Source organism: Amblyomma maculatum, chromosome 10, assembly GCF_055883805.1.
Source record: "Amblyomma maculatum isolate TAMU_Amacu chromosome 10, ASM5588380v1, whole genome shotgun sequence".
Taxonomy (NCBI): Eukaryota; Metazoa; Arthropoda; class Arachnida; order Ixodida; family Ixodidae; genus Amblyomma; species Amblyomma maculatum.
In genome coordinates, this window is record NC_139353.1 from 7,623,196 (window position 1) to 7,647,044 (window position 23,849).

Below are 23,849 nucleotides of genomic sequence, written 5' to 3' on the forward strand. Positions count from 1 at the left end.
ACGGCGACGGTCAGACCTGTGACGCAGCACGGGGTGCTAAGAAAGTCTGGCTCCGCTGGACAGGCCGCCATTGGAAACTGACCCTGGCAACGTTTAATGCTAGAACCCTAGCTAGTGAAGCTAGCTTAGCAGTGCTGTTAGAGGAACTAGAGGGCATGAAATGGGATGTCAAAGGGCTTAGTGAGGTTAGGAGGCCGAATGAGGCATATACTGTACTGAAAGATGGGCATGTACTGTGTTATCGAGGCTTACCAGAGAGGCGACAACTAGGAGTAGGTTTCCTTGTCAATAAGTATATAGCGGGTAATATAGATGAATTCTATAGTATTAATGAGAGGGTTGCAGGCATCGTAATTCGGCTTAATAAACGGTATAAACTGAAGGTTGTACAGGCCTATGCACCTACATGTAGTTATGATGACCAGGCAGTTGAAAGCTTCTACGAAGATGTAGAATCGGCAATGCGAAAAGTAAAGACGCAGTATACTGTACTAATGGGCGATTTCAATGCCAAGGTAGGGAAAAAACAGGCAGGAGACAAGGTAGTAGGTGACTATGGCATTGGTTCTAGGAATAGCAGGGGGGAGTTACTAGTTGAGTTTGCAGAGCGCAATAACTTACGAATCATGAATACATTCAGCAAACGGAAGAACCGGAAATGGACATGGAAAAGTCCTAACGGAGAGACTAAAAATGAAATCGACTTCATAATGTGTTCAACCCCCGCCATTATGCAAGATGTAGAGGTAATCGGGAAAGTGCGATGCAGTGACCACAGGATGGTGAGGTCCCGAATTAGCCTAAATCTGAAGAAGGAACGCAACAGATTAGTAAGAAAGAAACCCATCAACGAATTAGCGGTGAGGGGGAGGGCAGAAGAGTTCAGGATCTCGCTACAGAATAGGTTTTCAGCTCTAACTGAGGATGGTGACATTACCCTAGAGGCAAGGAACAATAATTTCAGAGATATCATTACTGAGTGCGCGGTAGAAGTAGGCGGTAGGATAGTTAGAGAGGATACCGGTAAGCTGTCTAAGGAGACGAAAGATTTGATTAAGAAACGCCAGAGTATGAAAGCTTCCAATCCAACAGACCAGATCGAATTGGCCGAGATATCAAAGCTAATCAATAAGCGCAAGGTGGCTGATATTAGGAAGTATAACATGGAGAAAATTGAGCATGCTGTAAAGAACGGGGGAAGCCTTAAAGCGGTAAAGAAGAAATTGGGCATAGGCAAAAACCAGATGTATGCGATAAAGGACAAGGCGGGCAACGTCATCACCAATATGGAAAAGATACTCAAAGTAGCCGAGGAGTTCTATACAGATCTCTACAGTAGCCAAAGTAGTCAGTACCGTAATGAGATTGGCGGTAGGGAAAAACAGTCAGACGTTCCACCAGTGACGAAGGACGAGGTCCAGAAAGCACTAGAAACTATGAAAAGGGGGAAATCAGCTGGAGAGGATCAGATAACTACAGATTTGCTGAAGGACGGGGGGGATATCGTGCTAGAAAACCTGGCCACCCTGTATACGCAGTGCCTGGTGTCATCGACGGTACCGGAACCATGGAAGAATGCAAACATTATCCTCATTCACAAGAAAGGGGACTCTAAGGACCTTAAAACTTACAGACCAATTAGCTTACTGTCTGTTACGTATAAGGTATTTACTAAGGTAATCGCTAATTTTATCAGGATAACCTTAGACTGCAATCAAGCAAAGGATCAAGCAGGGTTTCGGAAACGGTACTCTACTATCGATCATATCCATACCATCAAACAGGTGATAGAAAAATGCTCGGAATATAACCAGCCCTTATACATAGCATTCATTGATTACGAAAAAGCATTTGACTCAGTTGAAACCTCGGCAGTGATGCAGGCATTGCGAAATCAGGGGGTAGACGAGCCATACGTGAAAGTGCTGGAAGATATATATAGCGGCTGCACAGCAACCATAGTTCTGCATAAAGAAAGTAACAAAATTCCCATAAAGAGAGGTGTTAGGCAAGGAGACACAATCTCCCCAGTATTATTCACAGCTTGTTTAGAGGAAGTATTCAGAGACTTGGAATGGGAGCAGTTAGGGATAAGGGTAGATGGAGTAATCTGCGATTTGCTGATGACATTGCCTTGCTAAGCAACTCGGGGGATGAACTGCAAATAATGATTGATGACCTAGACAGGAAAAGTAGAAAGGTAGGCTTGAAAATCAATATGCAGAAGACTGAGGTAATGTTCAACAGCCTCGGGAAGGAACAGCAGTTTACATTAGGTAGCGAAATACTGGAAGTAGTAGGCGAATATGTCTACTTAGGACAGGTAGTAACCGCAGACCCGGACCACGAAAAGGAAATAACAAGAAGAATACGATTGGGATGGAGCGCATTTGGCAAGCACTCGCAGATTATGACTAACAGCTTACCGGTATCGCTCAAGAGGAAAGTATACAACAGTTGCATCTTGCCTGTACTCACCTATGGGGCTGAAACGTGGAGGCTAACCAAGAGAGTTCTACTTAAGTTGAGGACAACCCAGAGGGCTATGGAACGAAAAATGGTAGGGGTAACATTAAGAGATAGAAAGCGTGCAGAGTGGGTCAGAGAAATAACTCAAGTTACCGACATTCTAGTAGAAATTAAGAAGAAGAAATGGACATGGGCAGGACATGTAGTGCGAAGAGAGAATAAGCGATGGTCGCTGAGGGTAACAAACTGGATTCCAAGGGAAGGAAAGCGTAGCAGGGGGCGGCAGAAAGTTAGGTGGGCGGATGAGATTAAGAAGTTCGCAGGGGTCAAGTGGATGCAGCTAGCACAGAACCGGGTTAAGTGGAGAAATATGGGAGAGGCCTTCGCCCTGCAGTGGGTATAATCAGGCTGATGATGATGATGATGATGATGACATACCAATTTTTTTTTTAAGTAAAAACGCCCTGAAGGGAGCAAATTATTATTCCGTTTCTATAGGATGATGCGCGTTATGACAAGTTAATGCGCTTAAAGAAAATTTATAATGCCCACAGTGGTATCTTTTAGGCTTATGGCGTAGACGAAGCTATTATCGGGGCAGAACTATGGGCCACAGGCGTCTTTATCGTACTGATCCAATTCATCACCAAAGCGAAAACGATTTGATCATCAGAACTTGATGGACACCCATAGACGTGTCATGTTTTTGGCCTCCATCATTCTCGAGAGTCGGCGATGGTCTACTAGAGGGGCAGTTTCTGGACTCATTTATGCAACAAATTATCTCAGCTGTGGTTAAGCAACGGCAATCGTGACGCCTTCTCACAAAGAATACCCAGGGATTACAAGTGAAAATGAAATGAGCCTTTATATTATACGCCCGATTTTTTTCCCGTAGGAACGGTATCTCTTCGTGGGTGCTGTGAACGAAAGGGTCCACAAGCGTTCTGAACATTCTTGAAAAAAAAAAAAATCAGGCATGCGTGCACATATAAATAACAATACCTGTGATTCTTCCGATCTTTTGTTTAGTAGCGTTTTCAAAATGGCGGCCGCAAAACCCAGCTGCATGTGCACCGAGGCTGAAGCCAATGAGATGCACAGTTTTTGGCCATAGTGAAGATTTGTTGTATATTGATTGAAGCAACACGGAGAGCTCGGCGCCAACCAATGGGCTGTTGGCGGCAGCTGTTGCATAGTATGGAAACCTCGCCGCATGCTGCCAATCCACGACAATCACGTTGCTTCGAGTCTAGAAGGCATTGAAAGAATCTGTAAGGCACTAGAGTGGATCTCTCTGCTACTCGACAGTCTCAATTAGCAGCTACAGCATGCAAGTTCCTTGATTGTGAAGCTGTACAGAAGTACTAATTCAGATCATCGTTAGGGTGTGGTTTTATATTTTCGTACTACTTTTCGTAAGGCAACTTGTAAGCCATAATTGAAAATCAGCAACAACACCCAAGAAAAACGTTAGAGAACGTTGTGAGACAAAATAAATTAGAGGGAATCATTTTTGTCTTCTTATGGGCGGAAATGCGAACGTATGCGAACGTGTTTACGCCCTACTCTCTATCACCAACACTATCCGGCTGCGTAAGTATTGGATGCGATGCCTTTGTCTACTTCTTGAATGCTTCAAGCAGTGCAGGTTCCCAGTAAAGATCAGGCTGGGAGTTCTTTATTTTGCACCTCAGTCGTTCGAAGTGCCCGTCGACTACGTAGGCCACGTGTATTATACTCAGAGACCGAGGGGTATGAACTCGGAACAACATAGAAAGCTAAAATTTATGGAACACTGCCAAGAAAAACGTATATATACAAACGATAGAGGAAACTTTCTTCAATCACAAAACTACTGGCTCATTAACTACGCGGTCAGTTTCACAAGCTTGCATGGTATATTACTAGACCTCACTGCTCTATCCTTCTCGAAAGCCGGGGCCTGCCTGCTTCCTCTGTCGAAGCCCGACCCTGAAATCGCAAAAATGAGTCTGACGCGCTATTAAATAATCACGTTCGAAACTTGTATAAAAGAGAGCAGCGCTGAAAGCGTCAGCAATGCAACACGCGTCACGCAATGTTCCTTTACGCTTGAAAAATTGGAATTTCCGGGACCCGACTTTCCACTCGTGCCCCTGTTCGAGGGCGCGATGAGAGAGGAGGGTCGGGAGCAGTACAGGTACGCAGACGCGAGCGATCGCTTCTTTTCACCCATTACAGAGTTCTCACGGCTTCTGCTATGGTCCGTCGACGGACAAACTGACACCCCTGCCTAGGGGGCGAGCAGGCGCTGCGCTGTGGGCGAGAGCGCGCATTCAGTAGTGCTACCTAAGTGAATCGTACATACTTTCAACAAAGGGTCCGTAAATACCAATTGGCACCTTTTCAGAGACAGGCTTTACGAGCTGGTCGACTTGTATATTTCTCGAAAAAAAAGCTTTTAACCAACCAGCAGTGTCCACGGTACAACCGCTCATTGAAACGTCTGGCAAACAAAAAAAGAAGGCTTTTCCGCAAAGCTAAGTCTTCTGGAAAGCGTGATCACTGGTCAGCACTCCAAAAAATTCTTGTTGGTTACAAGAAGTTTTTAAAGGAATCGAAACACTACCATTTTATTACGACGTTGCTGGTGCCCCTAACGAACAATCCAAAAAAAATTTGGAGTAGTGTCAATCGCAGTGATCCCCTTCATGGATCACTGCCTTGTCGTGGCGGAGGGGCTTGCGAAACTCGATGAAGTCGTGAGCTCTGCTGTGTAGGGCCACCCAAGATAGACAGGTCACGGCAGAGAGTTCTGACAAAATGTGATTCACTGGAGAAGGTAATGGCAACCCACTCCAGTATTTCCTGCCAAGAAAACCCTATGGCCAGTCACAATACCATTAATGATATGGCGCCGGAAGATGAGCCCCCCAGGTTGGAAGGCGTCCCATATGTTACTGGGGATGAACAAAGGGCGATTCCTAGTAGCTTCAGGACGAATGAAGCGGCTGGGCTAAAGCCAAAAGGACGCTCAGTTGTGGATGTGTCGGGAAGCGACCGGAAAGTCCGATGTTGCAAGGAGATGTATCACATAGCAACATGGAATGTAAGATCTATGACGCAAGGTAAACTGGATGTCGTCAAGCGAGAAATGGACAGCTTAGTTGTGCGATGGGTAGGAAGGATGCGTGACTTGTAGGCTGTTTAAGATGTTTCGAAACGGGCACAATTTTTGCCAACTTCCATTCCGTGAAGACCTCAGCTGACATCCAGGAAGAATTGTAATATTTCAGGAGTCAAAGACGGGAATTGTGAGGTAGCTTTGCGATTGCGTCATAGGTCACTTCATCATGACCCGGAGACGTCCGTCCGTTTAATTCCGCGATAGCTGTAGATACCCCTTGAATTGTGAAAGGTAGGTCCATCGCTAGAACGGCCGCCTGGGGGATGCCTGACAGACCATCTGTGGAATGTACGGAAGGCCCTGACCCCGCTGACAATAGTCTGCAGTATTCTTCTGAGACTTCTTTAATAGATTTTCGTTCATGCAGATATAGTGCTGTGAAAGGGTGAAGCTGTTGGAGGGGCGTACGCAAACCGCGAACTATCCGCCAAATTTCGGCTGCTGGTTGGCATACAGCCAGCGTAGAATCAGTCATGCCATCTTTGCCGACCAAGCGGACCCAGGTAACGTCGAATGTGACGTTGCGCCCGTCGACAGGCACGAAGGTCTTCGTGGTGTTTTGTGCGCAAAGTTTTCCTTTCAGCTCGCCTGCGAATAGCGTACAGCCTTTGAATTGTCTAATCATTTGAGGGTAAGATATCGCTTTTAGCTGTGATTTGTGTGCTTTCTCTCAGGCAGTAAGCCATTGTGGATATTAGTTCCTCGTTTCGAGTTGCGGCAGTAATTCCTCTGCTTGCAGCGTCTTTGTATGCATCCCAGTCTGTAGATTTTATAATAAACTTCTTTGGCGCCATATAAGTAAGGACAGCTGATATAAGGACTCGGTCATGGTTACTTCCACGCATTTCCAGATCGGTGCACCAACCAAAGTTGTGGGCAGTTGAACTTGTCACAAAGGTCGCGTCAATGCTGCTGGCAGTCGGTCAGGCCTCGGCGACAGGTTATGCTGCCATCATTTAGCGGTTCAATTGAACGTTTTGCAAGAAGTTCTACAAGCTTGCCACCTCGGGAACAGGTGTGTGAGCTTCCCCAAATTTAATTGTGGGCGTTGAAGTCTCCACAAATATAATGTGGAGTGGGCGTCCTTATTATCAAGTTTGTTTTCAAGCCTCGAAGCATCGAATAGCCTGTCTGGCTCAAGATATACTCTAATAAGAGTGTACTCTTGTCTCCCAATTAATGTTATCGCGCACACATATTCGTTGTCATTATGAGGCGGGACTTAACCAAGAAGGCCGGGATATTCTTTAGAAAGCCTATAAGTAATCTGCTGACGTCATCTGATCGTTGTGAATGATGAAAATAGTATCCGTCTAGTCTAAAAGTCTCCTCCACGCGCGATTCAGCGATGACTATGGAAGGGAAGTGGTACGCTCGCACAAGCTGCCGAAAATCAGAGAGTTTCGGGCGTAAAGCACGAGCATTCTACTGGAAAATGTTCGAAAATTGTTGTGGATGGTCAGCTTCGGTTAAGTTCTTTTCTGTTGACGCCACGATTACAGATTTGTGATATTACGCTCCTGCGGAGCGTAAGGTACCGACAGCAACGGTTCCATTGCAAGGGCAACTTCTACTTCTGTGAGTCCTTGTGAATGAGGGTTAGCGTGGGCAAGAACCTTGATGGTGGCACACAGCATCGTAATCAGTAGGCATGTAATTTCTTGTTCGGTTCTTTCGCTTTGCTGCCTTTCGCTGATCTTGTCCCGTTGCATTTCGATAGGCTGACAGCTAAAGAGGTTTTTTGTCGAGTCCTGTGCGGAGTGTAGCTGTTGCTTTAGTGGAGGAGAAAAGCCAACGGACTTCCCACGCTTCTTTTTGGCTAGGCCGCGTATGTGTCAGCAGCTGTTTTTTCACCTTTTGGTGACAGATTTTGGGAGAGATATCTAAGGTATTCGTAAAAACCACGTCGGGGTTAGGTGGTGCGTCACGACACTTGGGCGATTTCTCTTGTGCTTGCTCCACTGTACGTGCAAGTGTAGCAGCTTTCTTCTTAATACACCCTCCGTATGAAGCAGGGTGTGGGCTATCGCAATTTTCGCATTTAGGTTGAGCTCTCGAGGTGCACTCTTTGTGCGAATGGGGCCCAGCACACACTTTGCATCGCATGAGGCCGGTACAATGTCTCGATATGTGGCCATCCTCTGGCATTTGTAGCATAGCGTCGCTGCTACGACGTATTCAGTTACAGGGTAAACACAGACCCAAGCGTGACTCTTTTAGGCAGTGGTGCATCTTTTGAGAATTCTAAAATAAAGAAGCGACGGCGTACCTCTTTGAGCTTGCCACCGTCCTCAGGAATGTAAGTTGTGGCCTCCTTGCTGAGAGAATGCCTTGGTCACATAGATACTCCTGCATATCTTCCTTTGAGTAGGTAACAGATAATTTTTGAATTTCTCCGTAGCTGGCTGCGTAAAAGTACGGTACTCGGGCCTCTACAGATTACTGTAAGCAAACAGTGGGCATCAGGCAATGTCGATACTGTAACCATTAAGCTCCCGTCCTGGTTAAGACGATGGCTGAGAACTTCTTCTTGGGCCGACGCTACAACTGCCGAAGCCACAATGTTAGGGTTGGTTTCCATAGATTGCCTCCTAACTCGTTGGACCTGAAGACAACCAGAACACCATCAGCTTTCTTTTTCTTGATGGATTGAGAGCAAACGTGATGCATCGTGTGAAGCAGCAACGCTCCCTTTTTCGCATTTCTGCAGTGTAGATTCCACAGTGCCCTCGGAATTTTTTTTATTGCAGTAGCAATAGCAGAGTCCTCACTACGAGAGAAGTGTCATCAGTGTCAAGCATCTTCCATCTGCCGAACACCACAGTGGGAAACCTGTTGCAAGAGCTACCTGTAACCAACTGGTGTTGTGCTGAGAAGAGTCTCCTGCCATGGCTGACTGGTGTGGAAAAATTCAATGTGCCAAATCGTTCTCCATATTTGAGACAGGCTTCGGAAAGAATAAAAATGTTGAGGATATTAGGCTTCTGATATACCCAGAAAGCGAACTGTCGCAGTTTTCAAGAACCTGCTAACAGCCAGAAAACGATCGCCGTGGTTGTAACGCCATCTTCGTGGAAAGTTGAAGCACAGGAGAAAAGCACAGTTGGCACTCAACTGTAGCCGCTGTGCGTAGATTATCGGAAAGCCTGAGGAAGCGGTATATTTAGGGGCGTAAGCGTTTCAAAGAGCCTTTGGCATGTAACCGGTCCTCGTGCGGCGTAGTCAGTATGCAAATCTGCATTCAATTTTGCACTCCTTGGAAAGAAATTGGTAAAAAGTAGGTGTTTTCTGCGCCTGCTTATCTGTCTAGCGTGTGCTGAGCTCTTAATGGGGAGGGCGTCAAGGTGGCTAAGTGTACAACGAAGTATCGGCAACGGTTCGTCGTTTTGTTAAGGGAGGGGGGGGGGGTGTTTGTTATGTAGGATTCATATGGCCTGGTGACGGGGCCGGCGGAGGCACTGTCGCTCTCTAATAACACATCCGCTGTTCCTTCTTTGTATCCTGCTCATAGCTCCATCCGATGTCTAGTAACGTTTTTTAGTCGTCATGCTGAACTCTCTGCGCCAGCCGTCTCTTGTGGTGTTCTAGTGTTATCGGTCTTTACGCGCCGCGTTAAGCAATGAACCTATGTCACCCCCATCTTGCTGCTTTCTTACCTTCTCTTTACACAGCTATTGGAAACATGCGTACAACCTCTGCTTCGTTCAATCGTGAGGTGGATGGAACCCTGATCAAAACATAAACTCGTACTGGTTCCTACACGAGAACGCCCAAGCGTTTCTAACTCTAGGTCTGCCACACACTCGTCACTTGGCTGCTGCAGGCGAGACGCCAGCCTTGTATTGACAGCGGGTAGGGCCACGCACCTCGAAGCCTACCAAGCCTACTCCGAACGAGGGTTCAGAATTATAAACAGATATACCGATGTGCGTGGGTATGGGCTTGCGTGCTTACGCGCATATATTGCGAAGTGTCTTGGCCAAATGCAACAAACTAAAGGCTATTGAAAGTGGCTGGACTGAACCTGCAATATATTTTACCGTAACAGCATTGAAAGCCTCGTGCTCTAGAAAACTAGGCACTGGCTTTATAATCGAAAAATTACCAGCCTGCCTACAGCAGGTGATGGTTTGCAGGTGACATGGCCTGTCACTGCCCGGTCGGCGAGTTCCCTCACTTCACGGGACCACATGACATTGCAGAGTTGGCAGGAGCTGCCAAGGCGATATATCAAGAAGATATATCACATAGCAACATGGAATGTAAGATCTATGACGCAAGGTAAACTGGATATCGTCAAGCGAGAAATGGACAGATTGAACATTGATATCTTGGGTATCAGCGAGCTCAAGTGGACCGGAATGGGAGAATTTAACTCCGGCGACCATTATGTCTTTTATTGTGGGCACGAATCCAAGAGAAGGAATGGGGTCGCTCTCATAGTAAACAGAAGAATGGGCAAAGCAGTGCTAGGGTACAACCCCAAAAACGACCGAATGATTTCACTTCGGATCCAAGGTCACGCTTTCAACATAACAGTTATCCAAGTCTATGCACCGACCACTGCTGCTGAAGAAGCTGACGTTGAGAGATTTTATGCGGACCTACAATGCCTTTTAGACCGCACCCCATCATCAGACGTCGTTTTTCTCATAGGAGACTGGAATGCTAAGGTCGGGAGTGAAGAAATATCCGGAATTACAGGCAAGTTCGGTCTTGGTGAGCCAAATGAAGCTGGGCAGAGGCTAGTAGAGTTCTGTCAAGAAAACAACCTGACCATAGCGAATACTCATTTTCAACAGCACAAGAGGCGCCTGTACACATGGATTTCACCGGACGGTCTGTACAGGAATCAGATCGATTATATTATTTGCCGGCAGAGATGGAGAAGCGCTATACAAGCAGTAAAAACAAGGCCTGGGGCCGATTGTGGCACCGATCATCAGCTTCTTGTTGCCAAAATTAAGCTTCGATTGAGGAAAACGCAGAAAACTAGAAGGCCTTTCAGGTATGATCTGGATCAGATTCCATTAGAATATGCTGTGGAAGTGAGGAATCGATTTCAAGAATTAGATCTAGAAGACAAAGAGCCCGAAGAGATGTGGACTGATGTTCGTGATATAATACAAGAAGTTGCTACTAAGGTAGTTCCAAAGCAAAAGAAATGCAAAAAAGCAAATTGGTTATCTGAAGAGGCTTTGCAAATAGCTGAGGAAAGGAGGATGGCAAAAGGTATGGGGGAAAGAGAAAGATACAAGGTTCTCAATGCGGATTTTCAGAAAATAGCAAGGAGAGATAAGAATGCCTTCCTGAACATACAGTGTCAAGCAGTTGAGGACAACAGCCAATTAAGAAACACAAGAGCTCTGTATAAGACAATCAAAGATATCAAAGGAAGCTTCTGTGCTAAGCTGGGCGTGATAAAGGACAAACGAGGCAAGGACCTCACTGAAGCCTCAGAGATAAAGAAGAGGTGGCAGGAATACACAGAAGAACTGTACAAGAAGGACCCGGATGTGCAATCCCAACATAGGACGGTTGTGATTACTGATCTCGAGCCGGGCATCCTGAAGAGTGAAGTTGAATGGGCCTTAGCCAGCCTTGCTAAGAACAAAGCAAGCGGAATTGATGGTATTCCAGCTGAGTTGCTTCAAAACCTCAACCACGACGCTGTTAACACACTGCATACATTATGTCAAAAGATTTGGACAACCCTGCAGTGGCCACAGGATTGGAGGAGGTCAGTTTACATCCCCATTCCAAAGAAAGGCAGTGCCAAAGATTGTTCCAACTACCGCACTATCGCGCTTATTTCGCATGCTAGCAAGGTGATGTTAAAAATCCTGCAAGGTAGGCTGCAGCAGTATGTGGATCGGGAGCTTCCTGACGTGCAAGCTGGGTTTCGCAAGGGCAGAGGAACTAGAGACCAAATTGCCAACCTTCGCTGGATCATGGAAAAAGCAAGAGAGTTCCAGAAACCCATTTACTTCTGCTTTATTGATTATGCGAAAGCGTTTGACTGCGTAGATCACAGCAGATTGTGGCAAGCTCTCCGAGAGATGGGAGTTCCAATTCACCTCATCTGTCTCCTCAGGAACCTTTATGAAGGGCAAGAGGCCACAGTCAGAACTGGGCATGGTCTTACTGATTGGTTTCCGATTGAGAAAGGGGTGAGGCAAGGCTGCATACTGTCGCCCTGCCTATTTAACCTATATGCAGAGTGCATCATGAGGAAGGCCGGTCTGGACGAGTCTTCAGCTGGAGTGAAGATTGCTGGAAAACGTATCAACAACCTTAGATATGCGGATGATACCACTTTAATGGCAGAAAGTGAAGTGGAACTCAAGAGACTTCTGATGCGCGTACAAAAAGAGAGTGAGAAGTTTGGGCTTAAAGTGAACATTAAAAAGACAAAGATCATGGCGTCTTGTCCTATCAAGTTCTAGAGCATCAAGAGACAAGAAGTGAAAGCTGTGACAGATTTTCTCTTCTTGGGCTCCAAGATTGCCCTGGAAGGAGACTGCAGCCATGAAATTAGGAGACGCCTGCTTCTGGGAAAGAGAGCAATGGTTAGCCTTGACCGCCTAGTAAAGAGCAGAGACATTAGTCTGCCAACCAAGATCCGTATAACTCGTGCTATGGTCTTTCCAGTTGTTATGTATGGATGCGAGAGTTGGACTGTGAAAAAGGCTGACCGCCGAAGAATTGACGCGTTTGAATTGTGGTGCTGGCGAAGACTCTTGAGAGTTCCTTGGACTGCCAGAAGATCAAGTCAGTCGATATTATCGACCATAAACCCTGACTGCTCATTGGAGGGTCAAATTCTAAAGTTAAAGCTCAGCTACTTTGGTCATCTGATGAGAAGAGAGGAGTCGCTGGAGAAAGATTTGATGTTGGGAAAGGTTGAGGGTCGCCGGAGAAGGGGTAGGCAGCGAACGCGATGGTTAGATGGCATTCTCGAGGCATTGCAGATGAAGCTATGTGATGTTAAGAAGATAGTGAGAGACCGGAAAGCGTGGCGTGACATGGTCCATAGGGTCACGAAGAGTCGGACACGACTGAACGCCTGAACTGAACTGCCAAGGCGATACCCTTACAGGGCTTATGAGCGGCGCGGACAGTGAAACAGACATTCATTTGAGCTTGTGTCATTACCATAACATAAAACAATACATGATAGACATGGTCGCCCCACTCATAGAGTGCAGATGGGTATAGAGGGCAGCATAGATGCGAACCGACATTTGAACCTTTAATTTAATGCCCCAACTTTTCGATACACCGCGCGGCCTAGCGCAGCGGACGTTGTCAGAGCAAGAGCAGAGGCAAATCGGGCACCACCAGAGAAGCAGAAAGAGTACAGAGGGCATCGCGCTACCGATCACCTGGTGGCGCGCGCCACAGTAGGAATTGTTGGAATCAGACGACGCGGCAGCACATCGCGATGGCGAACTTTCACTTTCATGCACTTAGATGCTCTGAAGTTTCTTTTAAAACATTTCCTTGTTCACCTAAAGAGTTTTCTTGTCTGTTTATCTTTTACACATTAAAAAAATAAACTAAAGCTCTTTTTAACAACCTGACGCCCATAACATACATGATTTCCGTGATAACAAGGATAGTCAAGGGACATCAAACGTAATTTCGCATAGGCACAGATACATGCATACGTTCCTACTGTATGTACAATGTCAAACATATAGCTTACATGTTGCAGAAGAGTGCTGGTCAGGTTAACAACCTGTCTGGTATTTCTGCTTTCTTTGAATCCGTGGATTACAATCTTGAGTGCCTTTCTATGTTTAACAAACCTTCGGTGCAGAACATTCGACCAGTTTGTTGCAGTCACTAGTGTTCCAAGCGGACTGAGTCTGCTGTAAAAATAGAACCTGACACTAGCTTCTTCAGGGCTTACCGGTCCGCCAATTTCTAAGGCCATTCTATTTTCAGGGCTAAAGCATCCAAATTCTTTGTAGCAGGCGTAGTCTCTCTGCTTCGTTAGTATGAACGACAATACCTGCGAAAAGGTCCAGAATAGTAATGTAAGTGCCAATTCATGTTTTTCTAGGATGGCGATTGGTCGCCTGTACCTAAAGGCCCCTGTTGGGCTGCATATATATATTAAGCCTTTCAATACCTCGACATATTCAGCATTAAGATTTCACTTAATGATGCACTAAACGCTCACATGTCTACTTATTCGGCCCCGTTATTTCACCAAATTGATATTTCATTGTTTCAGCTTGCTGGCATTATATTGTGTTAAAAAACATGGGAATAAACTATTCGATATGTAAAGTATACCGGTATAAAATGCATAATCGTTTGCTTAAATAACTGTTAGAAACCATATGCATGACTTCCTATTTAAAAAGGTAAAGACTGTATGTATGTACCTGTGGGTTTGATTTGAGCAAGAAATAAAAACTGAACTATAGTCACAGCAACAAGCAACTCCGTAGTTCATCAAATTCTGAAACCCGGATTGTTCCCCCCTCCCCTTGCAAATAACAGTTATTTCCCACATTTATGTGAGAATTGCCGTATTTGCATATTTACCTCAATATTCTAGATCGAAGCATATTTAAACAGAAAGTAGAACGTATGAAACCATTCTGTCAGTGCATTTCTACCGGTGTATGTGCTCGACCATGGCTGTCCACGGACTGTGTTCGCCGCTTGTGTTGTGGCACATGTACCTTTGAATAAATTCGCATCTTACATTTGCTGGAAGTGCGGGGTAAAAACATCGGTCCAGAAGCCTCATAGACGCATTCTCCGGACACTCGAGATGCTTCAGAGCGTTCCAAACCAAACCGTGTAAGCGGAGCCAGCTGTCATCCGTGCCGGCTGATATTCGCAGAGGGACGCGGCTATCTTCAGGGGTGACCGATGAACATGACGTAGGCGATTGGCTCGCTACCCACGAGTGGGTAAGCCTCTAACAAAGCTGGGACGACGACACAAAGATCAACAACGTTATATATTCTCTTATGAGTGTATCAAACTTGTGGTATCGGAACCACAGTGGGACATCCGAAATTTGACTGCCTTCATGACGAATTTCACAGAGGTGTTTAGCCGCCCGGCAGTTAGGAAACTCCACGCCGAGCAGCGCATGCTTGAACGGTCACAGCATATGGCTGAAAGCTTTACAAGCTACATAAAAAATGTCAACTTATGAAAACGGGTGATCTCCAACATTTCGGAAGCTGACAAGATACACGCATCTTGAAAGATATAGATGAAATTTTCAGGTACAGTTAGCCCGTGATTTGCGCACAGCGGCCAAAGTCTTCACGCTATGCCAGGGATACACGACAGTTGCACAGCAACGGCAGACGCGTAGCGATCTGCATACTTCTCATTGTAATTCTTAGACAACATGGGCAGTATAGCTGTTATTTAGGAGCTTTGTGATAGCACATAAAGCAAAAACAAAGCTGTCTAGGACAGTCACTTCCCTTGGGGAATCCGACTTGTGCGCCTTAGGAAAAATTTAGTCTTGCCATTGTTTTTTATTCAACTATTGTAGAATTTTGCCGTGGAGCTAACTGTAACAAAGTAGCATAACGATAAAGCCTGTTAATTTGCATTACAACAGGAGAGCGTGCCTATTCTGTTGCACTTGTTAGGTACCTTTATGCGCGAGTTTGTTTTCTTTTGTTGCCTAAAACAATAATCCGGAATACAAAAATTATTTTTAGACTCTCCGTTGCAACAATAAATAATCACTGCATTTGCTCCGCAGCTACACACTGAGCAGCTCGCTAATTCATCATTATGCGAACTCGCATGGCTACAATATGAAAATACACTAAAGAAATTGTTGCTGGGACGTGTTTGCTATCTTCAATTTTTTCGCAGCATATGTACTGCCTATTGGAATAGACATTCATATTCATAAATAATGGCATACACTGAACCTACGCCTTTAAGGAAGCACACAATAGCGTTAAATACTCTTATCTGCGCTTTTCCTTGCGTATCCATGATCGCGTTCCTGCACTTTGCAATTCGTTGAATAACTAATCCCTAAATTTATGCCTCTAATATTCGCATATACACATTAGCGCAAAGACATCATCTTCCACGATATGAAAGACCAATCGACTAGATTTAAAGTTGCAGTTTAAACGCAGCCTACAAATGTGCCTATGTTGTCTCGGGATCCAAGGGCCCGATTCAATGATAAAGAAGCTACCCTAACTGCCGTCTCCGGCTGACTCGAAAATGTCATGTGATCTCATGATATCCCACACAACGCGCCGCCCAATGAGTACTCCGCCACTCTTCCGCCTACCCCCCCCCCCCCCCCCCCCTTCCTAAGAGAGGCTTGCATGCGATGTTTCGCTCCAACCACCGAAAACGACAGATTTTCTGAACAGCGCCGCCTTAACGCTATCGTATAAAAATTTCATTCACATGTCCAGAAGGGAGTAAATTTCTGCTGACAAAAATTTGTGTCTTAAGCTGGCTATTAAGGAACACAGATCAGTAGGACATAAGAGCAGATAAAATAGAAAAACGTTTACATTACTTGGTCAATAAGAGACTTCTGCAAGACTTTGAATAGGCTGTGAAACAACATCATCCATATGACAGCTTCTCGATTCTTTTCTGGTTCTTTTTCTGAAATTTTGTTGTCGTCATTTTTGTAATACTCAACCAGACTCTGGAGCCTTGTGATTGGAAGTGCGCTGAGTTGCTGAAAAAAAAAAGCAGAAAATCAAAGTGCTTCGACTATCCTTCATGCCATTCTGTTTAGCAAAAAACGATGAAGTTAGTTGCGTCTGATGAATTGTAGTTCGTAAGTTTAAGGACATATATAGCCTTACCAAAAACTGCCTCAGCGTATTTGTCCCCAGGAGCAGAGAAATTACACACATGCACGAAACGCATTAGCACGCCCCAATTCAAATAACATGCACCTGCGCATGGCAATGTGAAACACCTAACAGGGATCACTGTTCTTCAAAGGCGCCTACTGCGTCGCCAGCCATTCAGTCTGCATCAGTCACGGCAGCGCTGTTTCCCCATATTCTGGCAAAGCACTCCGACCAAGAAAAAGCCCCTCATGCGCCTGTTCTCACGGTAAGAGTACGGCACATACAAACGTTTGTTCATATTGTGGACCAACGCAAAAGAGACAAATGATCAAGAAGGAAAAAGAAGACAACACGAGCGCTGTATAACAGCTGAAGGTTTATAAACAATGGAAATATATAAGGTTAAAACTCGAGAAGCAAAAGCAAAAACACTATAGAAAAAGTATTACACTGCAAAGAAAAGGCAGTTATCAAGGGAGGCTGTCTCGTTGTGCTGAAATGCCACGGACTTTTTCGCTACACACGTGTCCGCATTCCCGCCTCTTGTAGTGTTACAAACATTTCACTATTGTCCGAACTGAAAAATGCGCGTAGTGTGCACCGCGGCGCTCGGCGAGCTTCAAGCCAACAGAACAAATGCTTGGTGGCTACGTTATATCTTCCTTCACACACACACGCACGCGCATATATATATATATATATATATATATATATATATATATATATATATATATATATATATATATATATATATATATATATATATATATATATATATATATATATATATATACATTGCGTGTGTTTAGCTAACAACGGTAATCTAGGTCCCATAACCATTTTTGTTTTCAATGAACGTTTAATATGTGGTGGGAAAATATTTCCAGACAAAGGAATGGACCTTAGTTTTGCAAGGTACTGCTAACTTTTTTCGGGAAAAAAATCTTGTTTCACCAGAGGTGGGAAACGTCGTTTTTGCCATTTCAAGAATTTGCAAGTTTGGAGACCTGTGCTTCCGCACTAAGATTTTGCCATCCATTATTTTTTACTCACTAAATCTATGTGACTTCTTTTTTTCAAACACTACTAGAGACCCCTTTTGGTGTTGCGGCTGATTTGGTAAAAAATCGCGAACTTTGCTTTAGAAACGACGCGCTGCAAAATTGTTCATTTTCAACCTTACATATTGGCCTGATGACCTAAGTTGTTTGCACTAAAGCTTTTTTTTTTATTATGCTGATTGCGTTCTTAATATTTTACAAAATTTTAAGCTCTAGATTGCAAGGTGGGTTTTCCACAAAACATCAAAATTGCCCCAAATTTGAAAAGAGCAAAAGAGGGGCGACTTTGATTGCAGTTATCTTCAATTTTTATTGAAATCTCTCTCAAGGATCATCAGTACCTCAGAAATACTACGAAAAAAAAATGTGTTGCATTATATTGATTAAACTATAAAAATAAATATAATGTCTAGCGCTTGTTTTCAAAATTGCCAATGTTCAGGCCTAAATTCTGGCACGACAAAATAAATTGTTGCCACTCAAACTTCTTGTATGTATTGTCCAGGCCTTGCTTTTACTTCTGGAACAATTCGAAGCTCTAGAGTTGTCCGGTCTATCTCCATGTTATTTTTAATTCGGCCAAAATTTAAGAATAACAAAGACGGAAAACTGATTCGAATTTAAAAAAAATCCGACTTCGATTTTATCAAATTAACTAAATACAGTCCTAAGCAATTTATAAATATCAGCCACTAAAATGTATTGCACGATGTAAACTAAAAATATAAAAGAAATATAGAAGTTAAGGCATTTATAATTTTATCGTATGCAACATCCAAAGCCATTTCAATGCTTCTGAAGTAGTTTTCTGCTTGTTGACAGAGTGGATGATAGCTTAAAATGGAATACATTCGGTTTTTCTTGCAATTTTATGGGAAGCGCAAATGACGTTTGAATTTTTTCTCCATCCTTTGATATCTTTTATATCGGGGAGCAGCGCTATTCAATCTAATTTTTAATAATATTATTTGATTTCTCGGTTATGACAGAAATTAACAACAGGCCATCTTTGAAGACGGTGTTTCTAATGTGCACATAAACACAATCATAAGCAAAAAGCGTGGCAGCATGATAGCTTTGCGAAAATCGAATATTGATTTACTAAACCGCACGAATGAGTAGAGATGAGTATTCTTGTCGAGAGAGCCATCTATACCAGAAACAAAAGCCAGCCAGCAAGGAGCGAAACCCACCGTCCACCTAACCTACAAAGCGTAACCTGTAGTTTAGGTGGAAGGCTGGCTAGCTGCTTGTTGGCTCGCGTTTTCTCTGTCCTAGATAGCTCTATTGAGAAGAATGCTCATCATCTCGGCTCATTCCATGCTGCCATCAAGAAATATAAAATTCTACCAAATCTATCATAAAGTAAAGCGCTTTGCTTAAGATTGTACTTTTCTAGTGATAAACAATTTTTTTCCGAGAAAATCATGCCATAGTTTGCAAACCTAAGGTTCATTTCTTTTTTGTCGAGACATTTGCCCACCAAATATAAAAATTTCATATATATATATATATATATATATATATATATATATATATATATATATATATATATATATATATATATATATATATATATGGAGAGGGTTGAATCTCGAATGGGTCCGGTAGGTCATAAACTTGAAGTAGGTGACACACGATGACAAAACAACACTTTAATCCGACGTTTCGGCCGGGGCCCGGCCTTTGTCAAGGAATGTAATATATATATATATATATATATATATATTATTACTGCAGCAACGAACATCGATATGAACGTAATGAAAAGCCGCTTGCAGTGTAAATGACAATAGCAATATACTTTAGTAGGACACTTAGCGGGGCAGGTTGGTGCATAGCTGTCAAAAATTTCCGCTCAACAGAGACAACACACACACGAGATAGGACAGGACTTGCGCTAGTCCTGTCCAATATTGTCTGTGTGTTGTCTCTGTTCCGCTTAACCTTTTGACGACAATAGCAACAGCGCAGAGCAATCATATGTGGCAAAGCTAACGAATAAGTGTACAGAAAGACTAGAAGCTATATAGAAAGGAGTGAACAAGGCAACTCAGCACGATGAGGTAAATCTGCAGTTTCTGAAAGATGTCAGGGTATCGTGCAAGGAAACCTGGCCACCCTGTATACGAAATGTCTCAATACCTTGGTGGTACAGGAATTTTTAAAGATGCTCATTTGTATCCTAACACATAAGAAAGAGACGTCAGGACATGAAAAATTTGACCAATCCGCTTACTATCCTTTACACACAAGGCATTTCTAAAGCAATCGCTAGTAAAATCAAGACCACCTTAGATTTCAGTCAACAATAGGATCTGGCTGGCTTTCGTAAAATGTACTTATGCTATCAACCGGTGAAAGAAAAAGAAATAAACACATAGCATTTCATAATTATGGGATAGCATTTGCCTCAACCGAAACATGGGTCGCGCTGGCAATGCAAAATCACGGTATAGTTGAACCATATTCGAAAGTACTGGAAGAATTCTATAGTGGCTGTACAGCAACCATACTCCTACGTAGAGTAGGTAATAGTATTCCAATAAAGAAAAGTGTTAGGGAAGCAGAAACGGTCTTTGCCGTAATATTCACTGTTTTCTTATGGAAAGTATTCAAAGAGCTGGATAGAGAACTGTTTGTAACGAGGGTTAATGGAGAATACGTGAATAATATGAGCTGCGCTGATGATATTGCATTGCTGAGTAGCTAAAATAACGAATTAAAAAGTGGTATGATTGACATACACAGACAAAGCAGAAAGGTGGGAGTAAAATTGATAGGCTGAAAAGGAAATTGTTATTCAAAATCCAAGAAAGCAACAGCAGTTTCCAATAGGCATCGAGGAGCTGGAAGTGATGAAGGAATACGTATACTTAGGAGGGTTAGTAGCAGAATAAATGCATCATAAAAGGAAAAGATCTAGTAGAATCTGGTTGGGCTGAAACGCATTCGACAAATAATATCACATCAAAAATGTCTAGGTACCAATGTTCCTCAAGGAAGCATACATAAACTGATATAAATCGTAGTCACCTATGGTGCAGACATGTGGAGGCAATCAAGTAAGCTGAAATTGAATTGGCGACAACGCAAAGTAAAATATTGTATTTTTATATGGTATCAATAATATATTAATTTCTTCAACACGATATATCAGCGCAAAGGGCAATTGCAGGTATTGAAATCTGCAATTTTTTTTATATCAACAAGTTTTATTCACCATGTTTTTAGCAAATTCAGTCTTACATATTTATATTTTCATCATTGTCACGTTTCTGAAGATAAGAAAATTTAGCACAGAGGATCAAAAACTACACACTGGGGGGTACCTGGCTCCCACATCTCTCATCATATTGTGTTATCAGCAAGTGCACCTTAACAATTATCTTTGTGATCACTCGATTGAAATACGTAGTGTCAAAATATGGAGGCTTATTCTATATAATGAAGTTGAATCCAATAAAAAAAAAGAGGACGAGAGAACAGCTTTTCCACCAAGAAAATATTAGCATTGAAGAGAGCTTTACATCGGTTATTGCATCTTTGTAGAGCTTTTCTCCATTCAGTTTCCCATTCCAAAGCTGAGTCGTGCCACTAGTGTCCACGTTCGTCTCTGAATGACTAGCAGCAGTAAACTTCATGAATAAAACTGCAAGAACAAGAGGAAACGCGGAAATATTATCGACGAGGAAGAAAATATTACTCGTTCCTTGTCAACAGTTCGACAGTACCACAAAACAAAACCTGACCTTTTCTACGACACACTTGTCTTCGCAGATATTCATTCTATACTTTGCATATTTGGAATATTTGAATCCTAAACCTTGATCTACTATTCAGAAATTAATTTCTGGTCCAAGATTTCTCATGCAAACATTTTCTCACGGCGATGCGCAATTTGATTCATACTCATGTTGGGGATGCTTGTTGGAAATTATTTACGGGGTTTACTGCTGTTTTAATGATATTTCCGTTGTGCAAGCAGCACTACTGCTGGCCATCGTAACAGACCACCATGGCGTTTGTAGCGGTGCATTAAAAGGCTTTAAGCATTTATTTTTGTTTCTTTACACTATTGTACACCGAGACAACAGCACAATTTTTTTTTAATTTACAGATGTTCACAGCACGTTAAATTGTTTAGCATATATCTATTTTCTTTTTCACGTGGTACCCACTTTCCTAACACATTGATGTGTATTCGTTGTTGTTACTGCTTACATGGAAACAGTGCAACAAAGCTGATAAACATTTTTAGAAAATTTACAACCTTCCTTAAACAGCTGTGTAGGATATGCATCTTGTCAACATACATTTTGAAAATGATAAGATCTATGCGATTTGAACTTTTAAAATTCCTATTATCATACGCAGAGTTATAAAATAACTATTATCATACGCAAAGTCATAATAGGTGACACATACAGTACATGGTTTCGTCGATTTTTAATATTACTGAAAAAAAAAAGTGAAATTATTTTCTCCACTTTTTCTTTTCAACATTACGTGCACAAGTCTAGAAATACACTTCCTGAGAAAAAACTTCTATTTCAGATTTCTGTAGAGGAAATTCTGTGCCTATACTGTTATACATGCTCAGCTGAAAACCGGTGTCCTCTGAGCCTTGTTACAGAAGGATCCAGCGCTCTGCTCAGCAACGTAGGGATTTGATCTGGCATATCAAGCATTCATCCGACCTTAAAGGTTCAAGAGTATGAGTCAGAGCGAATTACCGCTAACTATATAATAAATATTTCAAAGCCCAGGATTTTCCCTCTGTTATAACGCTTGGAAAGTTCGGAATGAAATATTTGCGTTTACCGGAGGCAAGGGAGACTTGCACTAAGAGGACATAAGATATTTTTAATGAAATTTCATGTGAAATTAGCTGTGTTCTCGAACCGGATAGCCCAATCAGCACCTGCCCTGGCGAACAGAAACTACAATGTCATTATTTGAAGCCGTTCGAATTTGTAGAAGAGATCATAGTACCAAGTCCGCAAAGAGCTTCTATTCTCCATTGCTGGCAGGTCGAAGCACGCAGATACATTCCTGGTTTCTGAAAAAAGAATATATATATATATAAGCAGATAAATCAAGGGGAAATGAGGGTGCTCGTTATAATACATGAAGGAAAGAAGCCAACAGTCGGCGAGGCCAAGGAAAGCGTTGGGGATGGTAATTTATGTCTTTTTTTTTTTTTTTTAATGTTTACTTGGATAATCACAGAAATTAGTAATGTAATCTATTTAAGGGGAAAGATAATTAGACACAAAGTAGAAGAAAAAACAACGTGCCGATGGTGGGATCCGAACCCACGACCTCCGAATAACGCGTCCGGTGCTCTTCCAACTGAGCTACATCGGCCGCTGTCCCCCCTGCTACTTTCTTGGGTATTTATGTTGTCTGTATACTAACCTTGAGAGTGTTCACTAGCGCCACCCTCAGCCATAGCGGCGGACGTGGGACGTCCTTTGTTACCGCCAGCGTCACGTAGAACGTGATCAACAGCGAGGGCGAAAGCTGTGCTAGAACCCTCTTACGCTACCTATGGCTTCAAGACTGCCACCGAGACCCCCGTAAGCTACAAGCAGATAAATCAAGGGGAAATGAGGGTGCTCGTTATAATACATGAAGGAAAGAAGCCAACAGTCGGCGAGGCCAAGGAAAGCGTTGGGGATGGTAATTTATGTCTTTTTTTTTTTTTTTTTTTAATGTTTACTTGGATAATCACAGAAATTAGTAATGTAATCTATTTAAGGGGAAAGATAATTAGACACAAAGTAGAAGAAAAAACAACGTGCCGATGGTGGGATCCGAACCCACGACCTCCGAATAACGCGTCCGGTGCTCTTCCAACTGAGCTACATCGGCCGCTGTCCCCCCTGCTACTTTCTTGGGTATTTATGTTGTCTGTATACTAACCTTGAGAGTGTTCACTAGCGCCACCCTATATATATATATATATATATATGATATTATATCGTTCAGTCAGAAAATGCTTCCGTATTGGCAGTAATTACTTGCTTGGGCATTATGCTCTTATGCATGTCTTCAGCCATCTCTTGACAAAGACAAGAAATGAACAGAAATAGAAAAAATGAAAATCATAAAAGCAACGATTTTATCAGGAAGTAGCACGTTACATCCAGGAATTGGCGTTCACCATTACAGCTCGTTTTCTGACTTAGAAATTTGCTATTATTTTTACAAATTCCGCCTATGCATATGCATATTCGCCATTTTCTGATTTAGTGTTGTGATCGACAATCCTTGGCGACTCTCATAACCCCTGCTTAGCTACCAGCTATTATCTAA

At 43.0% G+C, this 23,849-nt stretch overlaps 1 protein-coding gene across 20 annotated transcripts in view; it reads right to left on the reverse strand.

Moving 5' to 3' along the window:
- LOC146175499 (phospholipase A1-like) overlaps nt 1–23,849 on the reverse strand; it is a 44,263-nt gene that overhangs the window by 15,424 nt on the left and 4,990 nt on the right. For 11 of the 20 annotated variants that reach the window (XM_084581875.1, XM_084581876.1, XM_084581883.1 and 8 more), the window contains 5 exons: nt 22,524–22,590; nt 21,059–21,180; nt 16,179–16,346; nt 13,347–13,655; nt 3,475–3,721 (listed from right to left, as the gene is read on the reverse strand). In XM_084581875.1, coding sequence (XP_084438001.1) covers nt 3,475–3,721; nt 13,347–13,655; nt 16,179–16,346; nt 21,059–21,180; nt 22,524–22,581 — 904 coding nt within the window. In that variant the 5' untranslated portion in view covers nt 22,582–22,590. The remainder of the gene's footprint in view (nt 1–3,474; nt 3,722–13,346; nt 13,656–16,178; nt 16,347–21,058; nt 21,181–22,523; nt 22,591–23,849) is intronic. The other 9 variants (XM_084581887.1, XM_084581886.1, XM_084581890.1 and 6 more) reach the window with 3 other exon arrangements.